The sequence below is a fragment of the Pleuronectes platessa genome, chromosome 15 (assembly GCF_947347685.1).
Source record: "Pleuronectes platessa chromosome 15, fPlePla1.1, whole genome shotgun sequence".
Taxonomy (NCBI): domain Eukaryota; kingdom Metazoa; phylum Chordata; class Actinopteri; order Pleuronectiformes; family Pleuronectidae; genus Pleuronectes; species Pleuronectes platessa.
Genome location: NC_070640.1, coordinates 15713514 through 15733229, shown reverse-complemented (window position 1 = coordinate 15733229; position 19716 = coordinate 15713514). Strand labels below are relative to the sequence as shown.

At 42.9% G+C, this 19716-nt stretch overlaps 1 protein-coding gene across 1 annotated transcript in view; it reads left to right on the top strand.

Annotated features, from left to right (window-relative positions):
• ksr1a (kinase suppressor of ras 1a) overlaps window positions 1–19067 on the top strand; it is a 31079-nt gene extending 12012 nt beyond the window's left edge. The window contains exons 3-20 of the mRNA XM_053440767.1: window positions 4994–5141; window positions 5236–5725; window positions 7800–7981; window positions 8230–8299; window positions 8916–8999; window positions 9140–9201; window positions 9300–9409; window positions 10375–10543; window positions 10840–10881; window positions 11190–11238; window positions 11356–11416; window positions 12712–12993; window positions 13073–13269; window positions 13679–13775; window positions 14244–14377; window positions 14668–14799; window positions 15219–15354; window positions 15513–19067. Of these exons, the coding sequence (XP_053296742.1) occupies window positions 4994–5141; window positions 5236–5725; window positions 7800–7981; window positions 8230–8299; window positions 8916–8999; window positions 9140–9201; window positions 9300–9409; window positions 10375–10543; window positions 10840–10881; window positions 11190–11238; window positions 11356–11416; window positions 12712–12993; window positions 13073–13269; window positions 13679–13775; window positions 14244–14377; window positions 14668–14799; window positions 15219–15354; window positions 15513–15650 (2583 nt within the window). The 3' untranslated portion in view covers window positions 15651–19067. The remainder of the gene's footprint in view (window positions 1–4993; window positions 5142–5235; window positions 5726–7799; window positions 7982–8229; window positions 8300–8915; window positions 9000–9139; window positions 9202–9299; window positions 9410–10374; window positions 10544–10839; window positions 10882–11189; window positions 11239–11355; window positions 11417–12711; window positions 12994–13072; window positions 13270–13678; window positions 13776–14243; window positions 14378–14667; window positions 14800–15218; window positions 15355–15512) is intronic.
• The last annotated feature ends 649 nt before the right edge of the window (window positions 19068–19716 follow it).

The following is a 19716-nucleotide window of genomic DNA, read 5'->3' as shown; positions in this document are numbered from 1 at the left end:
TGTACCTCTTTACATCAGGTGAGTGTGACTGGAGCGTGTTTGAGCTCAGTGGATATCTACTCTACTGATTAGAGCAAACTTCATGAACTACTGAAATTCAAATATTTGATCAGAGCTACAGTGCCTTGCATAAGTATTCACCCCCTTTGGACTTTTCTACATTTTGTCATGGTATAACTACAGATTAAAATTTATTTCATCGTGAGTTTATGTAATGGACCAACACAAAATAATGCATCATTTGGAAGTGGGGGGAAATATTACATGGATTTCACAATTATTTACAAATAAAAATCTGAAAAGTGTTGAGTGCATATGTATTCACCCCCTTTACTGTGAAACCCCTAACAAAGATCTGGTGCGACCAATTGCATTCACAAGTCACATTTGCAAGTCACATAATTAGTAAATAGGGTCCACCTGTCTGCAATTTAATCTCAGTATAAATACACCTGTTCTGTGACGGACTCAGAGTTTGTTGGAGATCATTACTGAACAAACAGCATCATGAAGACCAAGGAGCTCACCAAACAGGTCAGGGATAAAGTTGTGGAGAAATATGAAGCAGGGTTAGGTTATAAAAAAATATCCAGAGCTTTGAACATCTCTCTGAGCACCATAAAATCCATCATAAGAAAATGGAAAGAATATGGCACAACCGCAAACCTACCAAGAGGAGGCCGTCCACCCAAACTGAAGAGTCGGACAAGGAGAAAATGAATCAGAGAAGCAACCAGGAGGCCCATGGTTACTCTGGAGGAGTTGCAGAGATCCACAGCTGAGGTGGGAGAATCTGTCCACAGGACAACTATTAGTCGTCTACTCCACAAATCTGGCCTTTATGGAAGAGTGGCAAGAAGAAAGCCATTGTTGAAAGGGATCCATAAAAAATCCCGTTTGGAGTTTGCCAGAAGCCATGTGGGAGACACAGCAAACAAGTGGAAGAAGGTGCTCTGGTCAGATGAGACCAAAATTGAACTTTTTGGCCTCAATGCAAAACGCTATGTGTGGCGAAAACCCAACACTGCCCATCACCCTGAGCACACCATCCCAACAGTGAAACATGGTGGTGGTAGCATCATGCTGTGGGGATGCTTCTCTTCAGCAGGTACAGGGAAACTGGTCAGAATGGAGGGAAAGATGGATGGAGCCAAATACAGGGAAATCCTTGAAGAAAATCTGATGCAGTCTGCAAAAGACTTGAGACTGGGGTGGAGGTTCATCTTCCAGCAGGACAATGACCCTAAACATACAGCCAGAGCTACAAAGGAATGGTTTGGATTAAAGAATGTTAATGTCTTAAAATGGCCCAGTCAAAGCCCAGACCTCAATCCAATAGAGAATCTATGGCAAGACTTGAAGATTGCGGTTCACAGTCTCCATCCAATCTGAATGAGCTTCATATTTTTTGCCAAGAAGAATGGACAAACCTTTCCATCTCTAGATGTGCAAAGCTGGTAGAGACATACCCCAAAAGACTTGCAGCTGTAAATGCAGCGAAAGGGGGTTCTACCAAGTATTGACACAGGGGGGTGAATACTTATGCACCCAACAGATGTCAACTTTTTTGTTCTCATTATTGTTTGTGTCACAATAAAATTTATTTTGCACCTCCAAAGTACTATGCATGTTTTGTTGATCAAACGGGAAAAAGTTTATTTAAGTCTATTTGAATTCCAGTTAGTAACAGTACATAATGGGAAAAAGTCCAAGGGGGGTGAATACTTATGCAAGGCACTGTATACCAGCACTGTCTCTTGTGCGTCCTCCAGTTGTTGGGAATGAGTCTCAGTCAACGGTACTTCATCCATGTGCGTCATTACAGAGAGATTCCCTGGAGGAAAGTTCAATTAGCGCTGATGTTAGAATGTGGACTTTGAACTGAATTCAGTCAGTGACAGGGAGCCAGTGCAGAGAGCTAAGTATGGCTGTAACATGGGACCATCTGTTACTTCGTCTATTTGTTGTTTATCTTCTTCTAAGTTGTGAGATAATGAAAGTTATTACTCCAATACCTCTGCGTAGGAATCCACAGGAATAGCAGCTGGATCCGGTCTATCTGCTTCTGAAATGCATCACATTCATTCTTTTACTTATTCTGCATCTTTTCCAAAACATGATTGTTTGTCATTGTCAGTTTACTCCATCCACTGGCTCCTCTCTCCTGTGCCGCTGTAAACTGTTGTGAATCCCTCTCAGCTCCTATATGTGCCCAATACTTCATCTCCCCTTTTAAAGAATCCCCCAGCTTCAAAATAAGACTTTCTTTTGTTTGTTTCATAGCAAAGTAAAAGCTCTAATTTATATATCTTGTATACCAGTGAGGGATTTCTCAAAAGATGCAGAGCTGTCATGGCGTGGTGACCCATCTAGATCAAAGATTATTAGATTGAGGTTTCTACAATGCATGACCTCACTCTATACTAAGAGGCCTGGATTATGTAATAGATGGTCCAACAATTACAATGACTAATATTTGAAATACTGAAACACACCCTCTGTGCTCATACGCTGCAACTGACAGGGAAGTATTACATAACGTCATACAGGCATGTGAAACTTTCCTAAATTGTAAAACTTAATTGTACTTTTTTATGTGTCCGGGCCGGCAACAGCCAGTGACCAGAGGCGTAAGGTTCTTGGGTTGTCCGCCCCTTGTTTGCGGAGGCATTCAACAGAGTGGTTAATCTAGTTCATGAGTAAACTGGAGAAACAATGTGTTCTTGTTCTGTTTTAGTTGGAGATGAAACATTGTGAACAATTCGTATCACGTCACGGTTATCAGTATTATTTTGGTATTGTTCAAATGGGTGTAAATGTTCAAAACGTACTGATACACAAACTGAAGTCTTGCATTTAGATAAAATATTTATCGTCGATAGAAATTATAGTAAAATATAAATTATTTATCAGAGCTGGGCACAGAAAGTTGACGACTCGATACGTTAAGTCAAACCCAAGTCTGGACGAAATATCCTAGATTGTTGAACGCACGCAATTTGGTGATAGTAGAGGTGAGCATTTATTTCCGCCACAAAACCATTACTGTAATTAAAACAGCACAACAAACCATCAATAATTTTGCCATTGCATACCTGTAAACCGATTAGCGTTTCATCCCTAGTGTCAGTGCTTAGTTTAACGACAGCGTGTGCTTCTCAATATTCAAATACACCATCAGTAAGAACATTAAACCACAACCAGCGAGCACTTTTGAATATCACATCAACTCCCCCTTGTGTGTGTGTGTGTGTGTGTGTGTCCTTTTTGCTAACTGTGTGTACATAGTGTGGGAGCTTGCCCTACTTCTCTGATCAGCGTTTGCCCTCTCAGAGCAAGGTTTTAACCTTAATGATAAGCAATTGCGCAGTTCCCTTGTCAAAAAACATCCTAAAATCACAGTACTATCTCCTGACTATCTCCCATTTCCTGCTCTGATCCAGAGAGTCCAACCAGTTGTTTGTTTTTGTGCTGGTATTTGGCTACTGTCACAGCAAATGAACTTTAACAGATTAAACTCATGAAAGGCTGATAAGAAGAGAAAATGAGAGGAAATAGAGAAAGGCCTTCGTACTTCACTGCAAGAGGGTCGGACGTTTGTGGAAGTAGGTTAACAATTATAGGACAATTAGCCTCAATAAAGACTGAATTCATTACATAAATAGTGATCCAGCATTATTAAGTCCGAGTCACAGTTTTGATGAACGTTCCCTTTATTAGTGTGACAAGTAACGACGGACACGTAGTGAAGCTGCACCAAATTACACACATTCATGAAAACCAGTTCCTTAAATGGGCCTGATCCATGATTTATTTTCCTTTATTCTAAAATTCCTGAAATCCGCCCCCCTGATGTGGATCCGAACCAGAATATAAAGGTTTCTTCCCTGACCCATCCCACATCCCTACAAACAAGCAAACAAAAAAACAAACAGACGGGCAGGGCTGAAAACATTATCTCCTTGGTGGAGGTTGCTACAGCTTTTATTTGTGATGAAGCTGTTTCACATTAAAAAGCTGATAACTGTCAGAAGTTACATAGAACATCCCATGGTGTTAGGTAAAACACATGTAAATATATCTTTATTTATATATTTGAACACTCACTCACTCTCTCACTCACTCACTTACACATTTTGCAAATCAGGCTGCAGTGTATTCAGTTCAGCCATTAGCTGTGCACATGTACAAATGAGTTTGTTTATATCTGTTTCGACTTAAACCATAAGGAAATGTTTTTTTTAATGTTCTATTAATAGAAATTCTATTAATATATCAAATAAACATTGTGGTCCTATTATCTTGACTTGTAGCCTGTCAGGGTTATGTGCTCTGCTTTATTAATGGAATATCCTACTTGCTCAATGTTATGATATGTGATTCCATCCATGTTATACGTATTCACTCTTCCCTGACACTGTTTAAATTCAACCTCATGTTTGATCTTGAGAGTTTTATTGCTCTTGACAGACTTCAGTGTTGACGCATTATTTTCTTTGCAAGCATAAAACTGTTTGTTGAACTGCACAAACTGCACAATCAGATAGTATTTGAAAAATACCACAAACAAACAGGATTACCACTTATTTTCCAGGAAGCATGCTGAGGGTTGAATGACCTATTTAGTGCCATTGCATTTTGACCCTGTAATGCTGACTGATACAGGATGCTGCACACGCTGAAATGTGTTTTTTATTTATTGATGTTATATAAACAAATTCAAGCATAGTCTTTGTTTTATCCTGTGACACAAATGTCAGTTCTATTATGGCCACACTAGGGTTGATTAGTAGTTTAGATACAAGAGTATAAATGATGTTTCTGAATATTTAACAAATGATCACCATAGGTCTGGTTACTGTGTATACTTTATTTATTACCGATCTTCTTATTACTACTTCCCAGTGAGATAGATTGTATGTTTGTTATGCTTTTGCACATTGTTGAACAGTTATTCAGTTATCTCCATCTCCTCTTCTTTGCTCGTCTGCAGGCAGTGGAAGCAAAGTTGTCCCTGGATGCCTTACTGCAGATGACTTGTACTCAGGTGAGGGACACGATGAGAAGACTCGGGTCCCGCTCAGAGGAATGTGCCAGACTCGGTGCTGCCCTCTCCTGTCTGAAGGGTGCCACTGAATCAGGTATGTGGGTTTACTCCTTGGAAGCGTCCCAGATCAGATGCATCACCCTGGTTTCTCATCGAGGTTTCTTCTCTTGTTTTTGCTCCGTGTCCAGGAGGTGAACTGAGGGAAGACAGCGGTCTGTGGATGTCTGAGCCCACCAGGAGGAACAGTGGCTCGCTACTGACCGCAGACCAGCTAACAGGCCTGGGCACCCCACTCCGTCCTCACAGCCCCTCGCCTCTTGCCCGACCCTCCGCCGTCCACTCCACCCCGTCCACACCCTGCCCCACCTTCCCTCACCACCGCTCGGGCTCCATGTCGGCGGCGCCCACGCCTGAAGCGCTGGCATCACACCTCCATGGCGAAAGCCCCCTCACAGATCCATTCCCCATGCCCTTAGCTCGCACGGCCCGCCTCCACGGACGCACCTCCACCCCACCCATAACTCCACCTTCGAAGAGGCGTCACCGACTGAAGCCCCCCTGCACTCCTCCGCCTCCCTCCCGCAAAGTGCTGCATCTACTTCCCAACATATCGCTGACGCGCAGCAAAAGCCACGAGTCCCAGCTGGGCAACCGCATCGAGGACCCTCCCACCAACAAGTAGGTGGTCAGATGCGACTGTTTGGATTAGAACAGGCTGTTACAGATTTCACCTCTCACAGCAGCTTTTCATAAGTAGGTCAGAGTGGACCTGAGTGGGAATCCTCACATCGCATTGTTATTATAACAGATTGCCACTGCTGGCTTTGTTAGCACAGGTTTACAGGCTTTGGGGAGTGTGGGAAAATGTTCTATGAGAGAACAGCTGTGGTGTCTCACTCTTTACCATTCTTCAGTTTCAGTAAATGTGCTTGTTACAGCCTGATGGTGGAGTTTCATTTGCTGAGTCTTCCTTAAATCCCCTGTTCATGAAGTCTGGTGACCGATATGAGGGTTTCTATGTATTACTAACAGAACCTCTAACACTAAAATGAGTTCCATCACTCATAGATAGATGTAGATAAAGATAGACAGATAGATCGATGCATGGATGGATGGATAGATAGATCGATGGATAGTTAATGTGAGCAATTTTCTTTGACCTGCAGAATGTGTATAATGGTTAGTAAGTAATGCTGCTGCTAATTTCTAAATCTGATCATCCACCATCCACATCATCCACACCAACCGCTTTATGTATTAATCCCCCAAAATGGCAAACCATTAATCTAAAAAAATAACATTGTTACCTTAAAATTAATAACAACAATTGGTAACACATCAATATAGGGTTTTTGTTTAATTAAAATTAGAAATTGTTCTAATATACCTTGTCAACTTGAAGTTGAACAAACTTCACCCGAGCAGGGCTTCTTAAACTTCCTGTTTCAATTGTATGAATTCTTTTAGTTTTTTTCTTGGCAGTCAGTAACTTGACTTCTTGCAGTGTAGTCAGAGCTGTAGCCTGTGTGAATGCAAATTGTATCACCGTCTATAATGACTGTGATGCACAGAGGTGAGCACTAATACAAACTGAGACAAACTGTCCTGGAGCTCTGCAAGTTAAACATTTAACCTGTAAGATTAGCAGAAATAAAGGAATTCTCTTGAAACATCAAACTGCAAGTAGCACCAGAGGCTGCTGGGACCATTGTAACCAAGCGTGCTCTTTGTAGCATCGCTGTAAATAGGTTACTGTTGAAGCCGTGTTTTTCGATCACCTGCTGTTTCAGTCGCTGGTGCAGTTTTCCTGGAAGCATCTGTCCAGGTGTCCTGCTCTCGCCTATGTCTTAGACAGCTTCAGGACACAGAGCGGAGTTAAGATCCACGCTCACACTCTCTCTCTCTCTCTCTCTCTCTCTCTCTCTCTCTCTCTCTCTCTCTCTCTCTCTCTCTCTCTCTCTCTCTCTCTCTCTCTCTCTCTTCCTCTTTCCCATCATTTCACATCCTGCCTGTTGCTCCTTTGCTCTCACTGTATGCGTGGAGCTAATCCCCACATAGATTCCCAGAGATTATGAGTCATGTCAAAACAGGAAGTATTTCCTAGGACTAATGCTCCGAGGTGGCAAGACAAACACAATCTCTCACCCCTCTCTCTCTCCCTCTCTCCCTCTCTCCTCATCTGTCTCTCTCTTTCTCTCTCTTTCACTCTCTCTCTCTCTATTGTGATCGGATGCACACACACACAAACAAGCCACATGTTTATCCATAATATCCTGTCTGTTTATAAAAAGCTTTACTTAGCGGGGGGGGGGGGGGGGGGGGGGGGACTGACTAAGTCAGAAGTAAATACGACAGACACAGATTCCCTCCTTTAACGCACATGCAGAATCCTGCTAGTTCATCCAGGTCACAGGTCTGATAGCTGATTGAACAGAGGTTAAGGAAAAAATTAACTAATGGATTTTCTTTGCTTCTGTGATTGCTCACATGCACACGGCCGTGTGTGTGCAAGTGTGTGTGTGTCTAAGCCAAAGAACTGGCACTGCTTGGTGCCTCAGTCCTTGTGAGTTCAATCTTGGGTGTTAAGATGTAACCCTGGTTATCCCGTGCCAGTGCTTTCTCTCTCTCTCTCTGTCCCTTACATAACCAGCATCGTGCACGGCCGTGTGGTGATATGTCGTCATCTTGCTGCGACCGTTCCAGACCTACACATTCTCATCTTACTCTGTTTCTCTCTTTCCCCCGTCGTCAGATGTGTTCGGAGGAACAAGTTGTTCCTAAATATGCAAGTCAACGGGAACGGCTGCGAGGACCTGCCCTCTCGCTACCCCACCGGGTCGGCGCGCACGCCAGGGGTCACCCCGGCCCCCACCACAGCACCTTACACTCTGCCTGGCACACCCACCCTAATGGAAGACTACGGCACCATTAAGAGTGAGTCATCAATGTGTATACATATGATCATTTCTGCTGAAAGAGTGTGTTTTAGAGTCAAACATCTACTCTGAACCTGTCTACGTAGATTTTTTGCTTAATGGGGTCGGGGAAAATAACCACTCCTGATATTTTTTATATTATAATCTTTATTCAAAATCTTTATTTCAAATGTTGAATGTACATCCTCCCCCTCAATATTTCTCCCTTCTTTCCCCCTTCTCTTCCATCTCTTCCTCTCCGGCTAGATAATGTAGCAGTGCATCGCAGCTCCCCACAAGCAGTGAGGAGGGACATCGGCCTAGCAGTCACACACAGGTACATCTCTCTCTATCACAAAATATTGTCCATAGTGTGTTTCCCAATAAAGCAAAAGAAGCCAGATTTATCATTAAAGGTATTGAGGTGGGTAATTACTTGAAAAGGTTTACATGGTCTAATGATCCTCTTTTCAGCTTTTGGTTGAAGCTTTGGTTCTTCTCTCTTTAATAATTTGATCAAGCCCATGGTTCTATTGATGCCAAAATGAGGGTCTGCGGTGGTCAGGCGCTCCATGTATGAATACCTGATCGTACAAGCCGTTCTATTACAGCCCGATCGGGCCCGATAGAGCTAAGTCTGCTCTGATTGGTCAACTAAATCCAGAGCAAGTAGGAAATGTCAGCCCCTGCTCTAGCGTTACCTGGGTTTTTAGGGAGCGTGCCAGACTAGCCACTAGATTACACAAATGTGGGCAATGGCGTCGGACTACTGCCGAGGTGTTTCAGGGGCTTCAGGTCTTTGCAGACCGTTGACACACACGAAATACCTCAACTCACAAGAGGAAAGTAAAACTGAAGCATTATATGTCTCCTTTAAGAAAGTAACTACATGAATCTTACGTCTGCTGCAGTGTGGATCTGCAGGTCTCACAGAAGCTCTTGTCTTTGTGTAGGTTTTCAACCAGGTCCTGGCTCTCCCAGACATGTCAGGTGTGCCAGAAGAACATGATGTTTGGGGTGAAGTGCAAACACTGCCGGTGAGTGGAGCACTTTCTATTTTAAGGGCACTTCAATCAACTTGGAGTGATTTTGTTATTGTTGGAGGTTTTGCAGCAGCATGAGATAGCGTGTGTCTAGGTGTCCTGGGTATCTCACGTGCTGTTCACTTTCTGTGCAGGTTAAAGTGCCACAACAAATGCACAAAGGAAGCTCCATCCTGCAGAATCTCCTTTCTACCAAGTAAGTTTTGGTCCATCCTCAATTTGCATTTGCTGGACACAGTGTGTGTTTTACATTTGTGTACACACGTTGTGACGTTGCCATTATTTCTGTTGTAGTTGCCAAAATCCGGAGGACTGAGTCCGTTCCGTCTGACATCAACAACCCGGTGGATCGGCCCACAGAAGCCCCGCAGTTTGGCACGCTACCGAAAGCCATTACAAAAAAGGTTAAAGAAAAGATGACTTGGGAGTTTTGCATTACAGCACATTGTATTTCTGTATTACGGAACATTTCCCATAAGCCCCACTGGTTCCTAGAACTCATATCACCTCTACTTCTCCCTGATCCCATACGACATTTTGAAAAAAAAAAAATAGATGGACACCAATAATCCTACTTCTGAATAAGACATTACTTCCATTATGATGTTTACATGAGTTGCTCATAGAATATTCCATTCATATTCCTGTCTGTCTGATCATGACTCATGTCATCATTAGCTCCAATATATCATAAGTGCAACGTTCCTGCGACCTCTTTTAAAAATATCATCTTTATGATATTAACGCCCATCCAAATACTTTCCCATAAATCACATAGCATAACCGGGGTTTTTCCTTCACCCCAGAAATGTGGTTACGTATTCAAGCAGTTGGTAACTGCTGTATGTCAGTGTTGCAAAATGTTGAAAACTCAAATCGGACGTTATGATGCGATTAAGACATAAACATGTCAACATAATGTGGCTGAGATCAGAATACTCTTGATGTGATGTTGCTTATTCGGAGTACGACCCTTATTCAGGTTAAATCTGAAAAAGCTGTTTACATGGCAGTCTCATTCAGACTATTGGTTATTTGGGTTAATATTAAAATCAGTCCATGTAAACTTAGTCAGTGTTAAAATTAGTGATGCTTTTGTTCCATTTAATGCAAAGGGGATGGTAAAAAAAAAACACACCAGTAAACATAATAATTAAGTTATCAAACAAAGTAACCACATTGAAATAGGAAAAATACAAAAATTGTATTTACAATGTAAACGGAATATAAAGTGTAGTATGATTGCATTGTAGGATATTGAAATTGCGCACAGAGAGGAAATGAGTATTGCACAGTTCAATTAGTTCAAACGTGTATATAACTTGTCGGGCCTGAGTAACATTGTTTGCGTCCATCCTCGCTCCACCAGGACCATCCTCCAGTGCTGAACCAGCTGGACTCCAGCAGCAACCCGTCCTCCACCACCTCGTCCACGCCCTCCTCGCCGGCGCCCTTCCAGCAGAGCAACCCCCCCAGCGCCACCCCGCCGCCCAACCCCTCGCCCAAAGGTCATCGGGACATTCGCTTCAACTTCCCTGGTAAGCTGGCACACAGATGGACCCCTGGAGAAATGTGGAACATACTGAAAATGTGCATGGTAGCAGTAATTTCTCCTAATTGGACTGTTCCTAAATCAAAGTTCCAGGTTCTAAGAGACTGGGCCTCTCACACACTTCTCTCTCTCTCTCTCTCTCTCTCTCTCTCTCTGTGTATATGATGTTAACCCTAACAAGCAACTGCACTTTTTACAACATCTGTCAATTCAAAGTTGTTCTAACCAAGAGTCTCCCTCCATGCTGTGCCTGATGGTCTGTCCCGTCTCTTTTTGCAAAAGCTGCCTGTTACTTTCAGCATAGACAGCAGTTTATCTTCCCCGGTGAGTTTGACGGCCCCCCGAAAACATCATTCTGCATTCTGCTAGTTTCCCATCATCCCACTCTCCCAAATCCTCCCCTGTTCTCTGCATGTTTGGTGTTAGGGTTGTGGCAGGTAGTGTAGATCCAAATCCTTCCACTGTGCATGTTGACAGCATTTTGACTCCATCTGCTGGTGGTAGTGGGGAACTGCATGAGATGTCGTGTTCTGCGTGCAGCTTTTTTCTAAACGGAGAAGTGCGGAAACACAAAAGGAACAGACGGATTGTTCTTCTCATTTATTCCTAAACTCTGGTATATTTCTCTGCAGATGTCTCCAGTCCTGTTCATTTGCACCCTGACGTCCTACAAGACACCGTGTAAGACATTTCTGTTCCAATAAAATCAAGTTGATTTAATAATTGTGTTCAAAACAGAAAGTAAATGTTGTCTTTTGTTGGTATTTACCTCTCTGTTGTTCATGTTGTGCACCATAGCAGTGGGACAGAGCAATCGGACGACGTGCACGCTGAGCTGGTTGAAGATGAAGACGAAGAGGTGATGATGCACACTTCTGATATTTCTGAAATGTAAATGCTCTGTATTTATGAAGTGATTTTCCTGTCTTGATGACAAGTGATATCTCTTATCAGTACAGTTTTGCCATTCGCCCACTCACACACATTCATACAGTGCATCAACTGACAGCACTTTCTCAGCCATCAGGGGTTTCTGATCAGGTTTCTTGCCCAAGGACATGTGGAATAGGGCTGACTGGGTTTGAACCGCCGACCTTGTGCTCTTCTTCTTGAGCCACAGCCGCCACTCAGAAATTAAATGAGTTGAAGGACTGAGAGTTTTACCAACCTCAAGTTTTCACCACATGATGGTCTGATTTAGACTCAGACCATCGTCACATTGGAAGTTTGTTATGGCACCAAAACAAGAATTGAATATCATCTATCAAAGCCGAGCAGCAGGTGTCAAACTCATTTCTCTCAGACGCTGTTGGGCAGTTGAAATCATAATATATTCATTTATTTACTCAGGCATGTGATAGCTGCGGCTATTCATGTCTTTAAAAAACCCCAGATGACTGTTTTCTTGTAAATGATTTCCACATGAGTGGCCTGGCATCAACCAAAAACAAACATCCTCTCTCTGAGGTTGGTTTACTGGAACCAGGCTGACCTGTTTGGCGGCTGTAGGGCTGAGGTGGTGACGTTATTAATCTAACCAGATGAGTCATGCTGACGAGACAGCAGCACAAAGCTGAACTCGGAGGATAAAACCTAAAGGACATTTTTACAGAATTGATTTAAAGAACAATAGGATCCTCCATTAACACTTGTTTCTAGGCCTTTTCTGATACTAAATAATGCCGATTGAGCCATTATGAACTTATATGTGACAATTAAAATGTGGAGATTCAGAAGTGTCCTTTAATTTGAAATAAATAAGTAATAAGCTGTGACCCAAGCATGCAGGAAGTGATGGTGCTGATAGGGCAGCAGCACCTCCTACTGTTGAAGGTCAGCAATTGCAAGGCAAAAAAAGATTTCTAAAGATTGGTTAAAGAAACTTATTTTATTTTCTTCAGTAACATTTTGAGAGTAGCATAGTCAACCCACTGTCACCTCTATAATATCTGGAGTCATTTTATAACATTCAGTTTTTCTTCTGTGGAGCCGGTTTGATGCACAGATGTGACGTAGAAACTGAACGAATTGTGGATTTTTGTTGGTCAAAGTGGGTTTTCTAAAACTGGAATAGAATGTTTAGTGGTCAAAGTTCATAGGAATAGGTGTTATACAGGCTTGGTCTGACTACCAGCCATCCCCACTCTCTTGTAGGAAGTGGAAGAGGACATCGAGGCCGAAGATGAAGACGCAGAGGAGGAGAACGAGGAAGAAGAGGAGGAGGAGGAAGACGAGGACGAGGAAGACGACGAGGACGTCAGGATGAGCATGGGCTCCGACGGGGAGCTGGACGTCGACGAGCTGGACGATCTGCCCAGCTCGCGGGGGACCCATTGGAAGGGCCCCATCTCCCGCAAGGCAAGCCAGACCAGCGTCTACCTCCAGGAGTGGGACATCCCGTATGAGCAGCTGGACCTCGGGGAACTCATCGGAAAGGTGAGGACTCTGGAAGTGGGCATTTGTGGCACGTGCTGAGCACATTTGCTGAATTTGACGTGTCTCTGTGTCCGTGCAGGGCCGCTGGGGCAAAGTGCACAAGGGTCGCTGGCATGGCGAGGTAGCGATACGGCTTCTGGAGATCGACGGGAACAACCAGGACCACCTGAAGCTCTTTAAAAAGGAGGTGATGAACTACAGGCAGACCAGACATGAGAATGTGGTCCTCTTCATGGGGGCCTGCATGGCTCCACCGCACCTCGCCATCATCACCAGGTCAGAACCAAAATATCAAACATCCCTTGGAAATGACCCGAAGGAGTCTTATGCTGTTTTGGCCGTTTAACAACGCTTTCAAGTTAAGAAGAACTACAATCATGCCCCACAAAGCTTTTCAAAGTTGAAAATGTAAATGCCGTCACTGTCTTTGCATTCTCAGAGTGACGGGAGTTTCTAAGTGATGCAAAAATAAGATGTAAAAGGTCAAACTGAGAAAAAGTCTCATTTCATAGTGTGGGGTTATTCTTTGTCCACTTGTTGGAAGCACAACCTATTGAAGCCTCTGTCCTCTTCTCTATCGCTACCCTCACACCGGCTTGATCAGCGACTCCTGAGGGTTCAACTTTAATACGTGGGTTGTTGTTTTTTCATCAATCTAATCCCCCCCCTCTCTCTTTCCTTGCAGCTTCTGTAAAGGGAGGACGCTGTATTCTGTCGTTAGAGACACTAAAAACACTTTGGATATTAACAAGACCAGACAAATCGCTCAGGAGATTGTAAAGGTAAATGCTTCTTTCATATCTTTTCAAAGCTCCCACTGATGCCTTTGAGTTAGTGAGATCCAGACCTTGATTCATGTCTTTAGAAGTGAAAGATTTCATGTCCAGGAATGGGCTTTGTTAAAATCCAGGAAAGATTTTTAATTAAAAGAGACATGAAATCCGTATCATTACAACAGCAAAACCAAATCTGTTAAACATGGTTCATTAAATATTTTTCGGTCTTGGAATATGTATTTAATTTTGCTCTTGCATGAAAAGCCAAAGCCACAGGAAAAAAAAATTCTCCAAAAGGAATAAAGTATATTGAGCAAACTTCTGTGAACATCCACTACCAGAATCCTGTGTGCACATTTGAAAAGATCCAAAATGTGAACAGAAGCAGCTGGAACACACACATTCACGTCTGATTCAACATCAAACCTGTGTGACAACTCTCAATGATCTGCCGCTGTTTCTCCTCTGCTGCAGGGAATGGGCTATCTGCACGCCAAGGGCATCGTTCACAAGGACCTGAAGTCCAAGAACGTCTTTCACGACACCAATAAGGTCGTGATCACGGACTTCGGGCTGTTCGGGATCTCTGGGGTCGTTCAGGAAGGGAGGTGAGAGGCACCACCACTCGAGAGGCAGTAAAACCACTACCTCAGCTAAACGGCTGGTCAGGCCACACTGCTATTACCTGTGGAGGTCTAGTGATTTGTAATAACTGCTGAGTCCTGCAGGCGTCTTCCTCGAAATCCGCTGGTCATGAAAACGAAATGATTTCCTGCAGACTCTTGTTTTTTAAGTACATTTCGAACACACACCTCACTTATATCATTCTTCCTTTGTGTTTACGAGTAGCCATCTTTATTATTTTTGACTGAAAAGTGTGCACCTTTCTTTTTTCCAGGCGTGAGAATAAACTCAAACTTCCCCACGGCTGGATTTGTTACCTGGCACCGGAGATCGTGCGCAGGATGAGCCCAGGTAACAACGAGGACCGCCTCCCGTTCTCCACCGCAGCTGATGTGTACGCCTTTGGGTGAGTTCTGCAGTAGTCAACTTAAAATACAAAAGATATATTATGCTCGTATTCTGATTCATGATTTAAATTTGGGGTTTATATGCTTTAATCTCAAGAAAACTTTTCACATGCTGTTCAGTGCTGCAGCTCCTCTTTTCAGCTCCTGTCCCTTAAGGCCCCCCCTCCCAATAAAGCACACCCTGCTCTGATTGGTCAGCTGGCCCACCTTGTTGTGATTGGTCCAATACGTGTAGGAAACGCCAGCCTCAGCTTTGTTAGCTGACGTGCTAGAGTGGTCGCTAGGCGGACATTTAGCAAATGGCAGACATTGTGATGTGCTAAAAGTATACATCTCCTCAAAGCTATGGAGACCTAGAGGAGCTTATTTTACTATTACAGTGTAATAAAACTTCTGTTCCCCCCACCTCCCCTTTCAGCACCATTTGGTATGAGCTTCAAGCGAGGGACTGGCCAATCACCAATCAGCATGTGGAAGCTACCATCTGGCAGGTGGGGAGCGGAGAGGGCATCAAGAAGGTGCTGGCCGAGATCAGCCTGGGCAAGGAGGTCACTGTGAGTAGAGTAAGAGGCGTGTCAGTCATTCAGATACGCACACGGTTATTCTACTTGTATAAGAGACGGCAAATAATCAACCATGGTTCAGTGACGCAGAGATATAAAGGAAGTGCAGAGATTGACCCGAGGTGTTTGTGTCCCTGTGGCTGCCTCAGGAGATCCTCTCCGCCTGCTGGGCGTACGACCTGAGAGACAGGCCGCCCTTCACCCAGCTGGCCGACATGCTGGAGAAGCTGCCCAAGCTCAACCGCAGGCTGTCCCACCCCGGACACTTCTGGAAGTCTGCAGAGTAGGTATCCAGAAAGCGAGGGGGACAATGTGGAGACGCTGGACACGTGAAAACAAAACCTCACAGTGCATCTTCTGACTCCTTGTGGTACAATGGCCAATAATAATGAGGATCCCAGCAGCGAGAGTGAAGCAGCCTTGGGGTCTTATTTATTTAGTCTTATTTATAAACAAGATATATAAAAGGATATTTGGTTGATATATTTTGTACATGATAAGATAATATAAATGGGTTTGAACGGTTATATGTGCTAGTTTCTCTTCAGCGTCACACCTGCCTGAATGCACTGTCACTGCACTGTGGAGCGTCTCAGCCACCGTTGCCTGCTCTTTAATGAAATGTGAACTTTGTGCTTTTTATACGTAGATGTTAACTTATTCTTGGTAACAGGAAACTGAAATGTCGACTCACTCTTCTAAGTAGTCTGCGATTGGGTAGCTCGCTGTCATGGATGATTGTTCAGATGCAGTCAGGAAGAGCAAAAATAAATTATCTGACATATGTACAAAGAGACAAAATTAGATTTGTATTAGTTTCTATCCTCACGCGTGTGTGACACATTTCTTTGTACTAACTGAAGCCCGGGACATTATATGACACATCGTCATCTTAAGCTGACATTAACTGTCCAACGTGTGAAAGGACCAAATTAAAACATTGCAAAAACTAGAATGACACTCAGAAGAGCATAAACCTCAGCCCAGGCCCAACTGTCACTTAATGAAACAACATTTAAATTCACTAGATCCAGATTTATATTTGAATCTGCAACTAATTTCTCACATTTATAAACATCAATCCCCTAAACGTGCTTGATTCCATTTTTTTCATTTTCAACAACTCATTATTATCGGAAAAATGAACAATTATTGAAAAATGCTTCTTGTGATTTAAAGAAATCTGGTTCCGCAGCAAAGATTAATCGTATCCTCCCACCAGGTTCATGGAAATCCCCTCCAGTAGCTTTTGTTTAATCCTGCTAACAAACAAACAAACAGACAAACAAAAACATAACGACCTTGGCGGAGGTAAAAATACATAAATAAATAAATTAAGGACATAAAGAGAAAAAGTTTGGACCAAAAAACTCTTCGTCAGGTTTTTACCTCTTTTCCTGTCATCTTCAGGAGTTTGACAGTTTTGTTCATTTCCATACCAGACTCGATTTACTTTTTATCTTTCAGTTAATGCAAACCCACCCATCACATTTAATTACATGTCTCCATTACAGCTTTGCTTCACACCACGTTCCCTTCTGTCTCTCTGCTTCTTCTCTATGATTTGCTTCTTCCAAACAACCTGTGTCATGTTCACACTAAAGCAACCTGTGACCTACTTTATTTCTAATCTCAAATCAGTAGTTCAGGGCTTCACTTTAGATCCTTTGTGGTTAAATGTTAGTTTTGTTTCGGCTGGATGATGGTTAACGTTTAAAAGAAAAAGCTAAAGATGTCTGCTTGGATATAAAAATGCTTAAATTGATCTTGTTTTTTCTGGATTCCACTTACAAAGCCTGAACTTTTTTTTTTTTACGCACTCAAACTAATCACACCACGTGTGTAATATCTTGCTGCTTTTTTTTCAAATGATGCTTTCTTCACTTGTTTCACTTCCACTAACCGTCTAACGTTTGTGTTTTTCCCCTTTGCTCTTCCCTCGTCTTTTTTCTTCTTCTCTCTTCTAATCTAGGTTGTAGCGGGCGCACTGAAACATAAGCAATGCACAACAAAGCCTGGGTCTGCCTTGCATGCTCCTGAATCCTTAACTCTTGCAGGATTGAACAAAGCGTTGCCTCTGCCTGAAAACAGACACTGCTTCCACTAATCCACGGTCTGATCTTCCGTGTCTAACCGTCGCGTTTCCTTAGAGGGGATTGGTTGACTGAGGCGTGGCAGGGGGCGGGGCGAGGGGGGGGATAGCGGGACAACAACCACCACCATCCTCCTTCGTGCTTTCCCTCCTTTTTCATATTTCGTTTCATATCTCTTCGCCTTTTTCCCCCCATTCTCGTTTTTTGTTTCGTGTCTGTGATGTTGTGCTTGACTCTGAGTAACTGGTGTCTGTGCTGGGACTGACTGGTGGCGCCCTGGTCCGTGCCTGCTGATGTTCCGCCCCCTGTCCTTCGGCCCCCCCGCTCACCTTTCTCTCTGCTGCGCTGCCATGATTGTGGTCGTTCTTAATAATCTCACACACGCGTGCACACCGCTGGACGTAAAGTGAACCCTCACTCCCAAATGGACCGGTCCATTTATCTATGTTTCCCCCCCGAGGGCCTGACACGCGTTTGACAGGCCGCTTGAGTTTTATCTTCTCAAAGCGACTGCCTCTCTGCTCCTCTCCCTCGGCCTTTTCCACGCCTGTGAGTGACGGCCCCTGCCGACATGTTGACCTGCCCCATGTCCAGACACAATATGCACTTTGTCAACAGGAGAAAAATAATCACAAACTCAGTCTTTTGTTGTTGCTGTTGTTTAGTTTGGTTTTGAATAGTCATATTTGCAGTGTGTGGTTTTTTTCTTTTCTTTTCTACTTGTTGAGGGTCTATAAGGCTCGGACAGTGTGATATGCTCACTCATATTTTGTCTTTAAGAAGCATAACCTGTTACATTCACTGTTTTATGGGATGCATTTTGAAAACGAGACACCGATGAAGGTGCTAAAGTCGACATGAAAAAGAGACAAGGTGAAATGTCCCCTTCATCATCCACAATCCACACGGGGAGTAGAATAATGCTGGTTATTTATGATTAAAGACTTTTTCAATCGTGTCCATCCATTGAAGTGTAAAGTGCACTTTATGAGAACATGAGTTCCTTTGGAAAGATCCTCCTGTCGGGGAGTTGAGAGATTTCAGTCTGCGCAAAAAAGAAAAAAGAAAAATCAGGAACCTGGCGCAAAAGTGTCCTATATCTTCCTAAAACATTACCTCTTGTGCGCGCTTGTGCATACTGTTTGTGATTGCTGGCTTCAGTTGGGGTGCTTGTATTTATGTGTTGTGTGAGTATGTGTGTGTGTGCATGTGCGACTGTAAGAGTGTACTGTGTCGGAATATGTCGGGTTGGTTTTTGTGAAAGACTGCAGTAAATGTTGTGTTGTAAAATCCAATTGTACATACATTATTTAATGTATAGCAAAATTAACATGATTCTTCTAATATTTGTACAAACATTTTATATGTAAACTACATCACAACATTTTTGAATAGGTACTGCTATGGCTATTACAGATTTGTATATATTTATATTTTTTTCATGTATAAAAAAATACTGTATAAAAGCTGTACAATTTTTAGAATGGGCCAATACATGTTTTTTATGTTACTGTAAAAATTCATATTTTTGTATTGCATGTGACTACTGTTCTGTTCGCACAGTTTCTGTTTTCATCCATGGAAGACAATAAAATGAGGCTTGTCATGTAACCACAGAATGGAGGCTGCTGTTTTTCTCCTGAGGTGAATGTGGCAATGAATTAAAAAACAACTGAAACATCTTTAAGGTGCAAGTAGAAGAGATTTAAACTGGACTTTAAGTTAAACAGAAAAATAGAAAAATACAGACAAGAACAGGGAATTTAACATGTCCCTAAAATATGCAGATCTAATTCATTTTCAGTCTTGCCTCTGCCAAGGAGGTTGTGTTTTTTCGGTTGGTTTGTTTGTTTGTTTTGAAGCAAGATAAGACTAAATCTACACGACGGATATCCATGAAATGTTGTGGAAAGATGAGATATGAGTCAGGGAAGATCCAATTAAATTTTGGTGCGGCCCTGGATCAGATGCAAGATTTCTACTTTCTTTTCCATGCACGATGGGGCTTTTTGACATTTTGACATTCAGTGGCGCAGGTATCCACGTTTAGTTTGTTTATTTTGTATCTTAAGGAACCAAAAAAATTCTAAAACGGTTATTAAACAGACTTATTAAACTGGGATCAAGATGTGTGTTGAACCTGTGGAAGTCAAAGCACATAACAATATATTTTACCAACTAACAAATGGATCTGTTCGTCTGACAAGTGTTCAATAGAGTGAGAATAGGGGGGGTGTTCTCTCACGTGGACAAAAAAGGC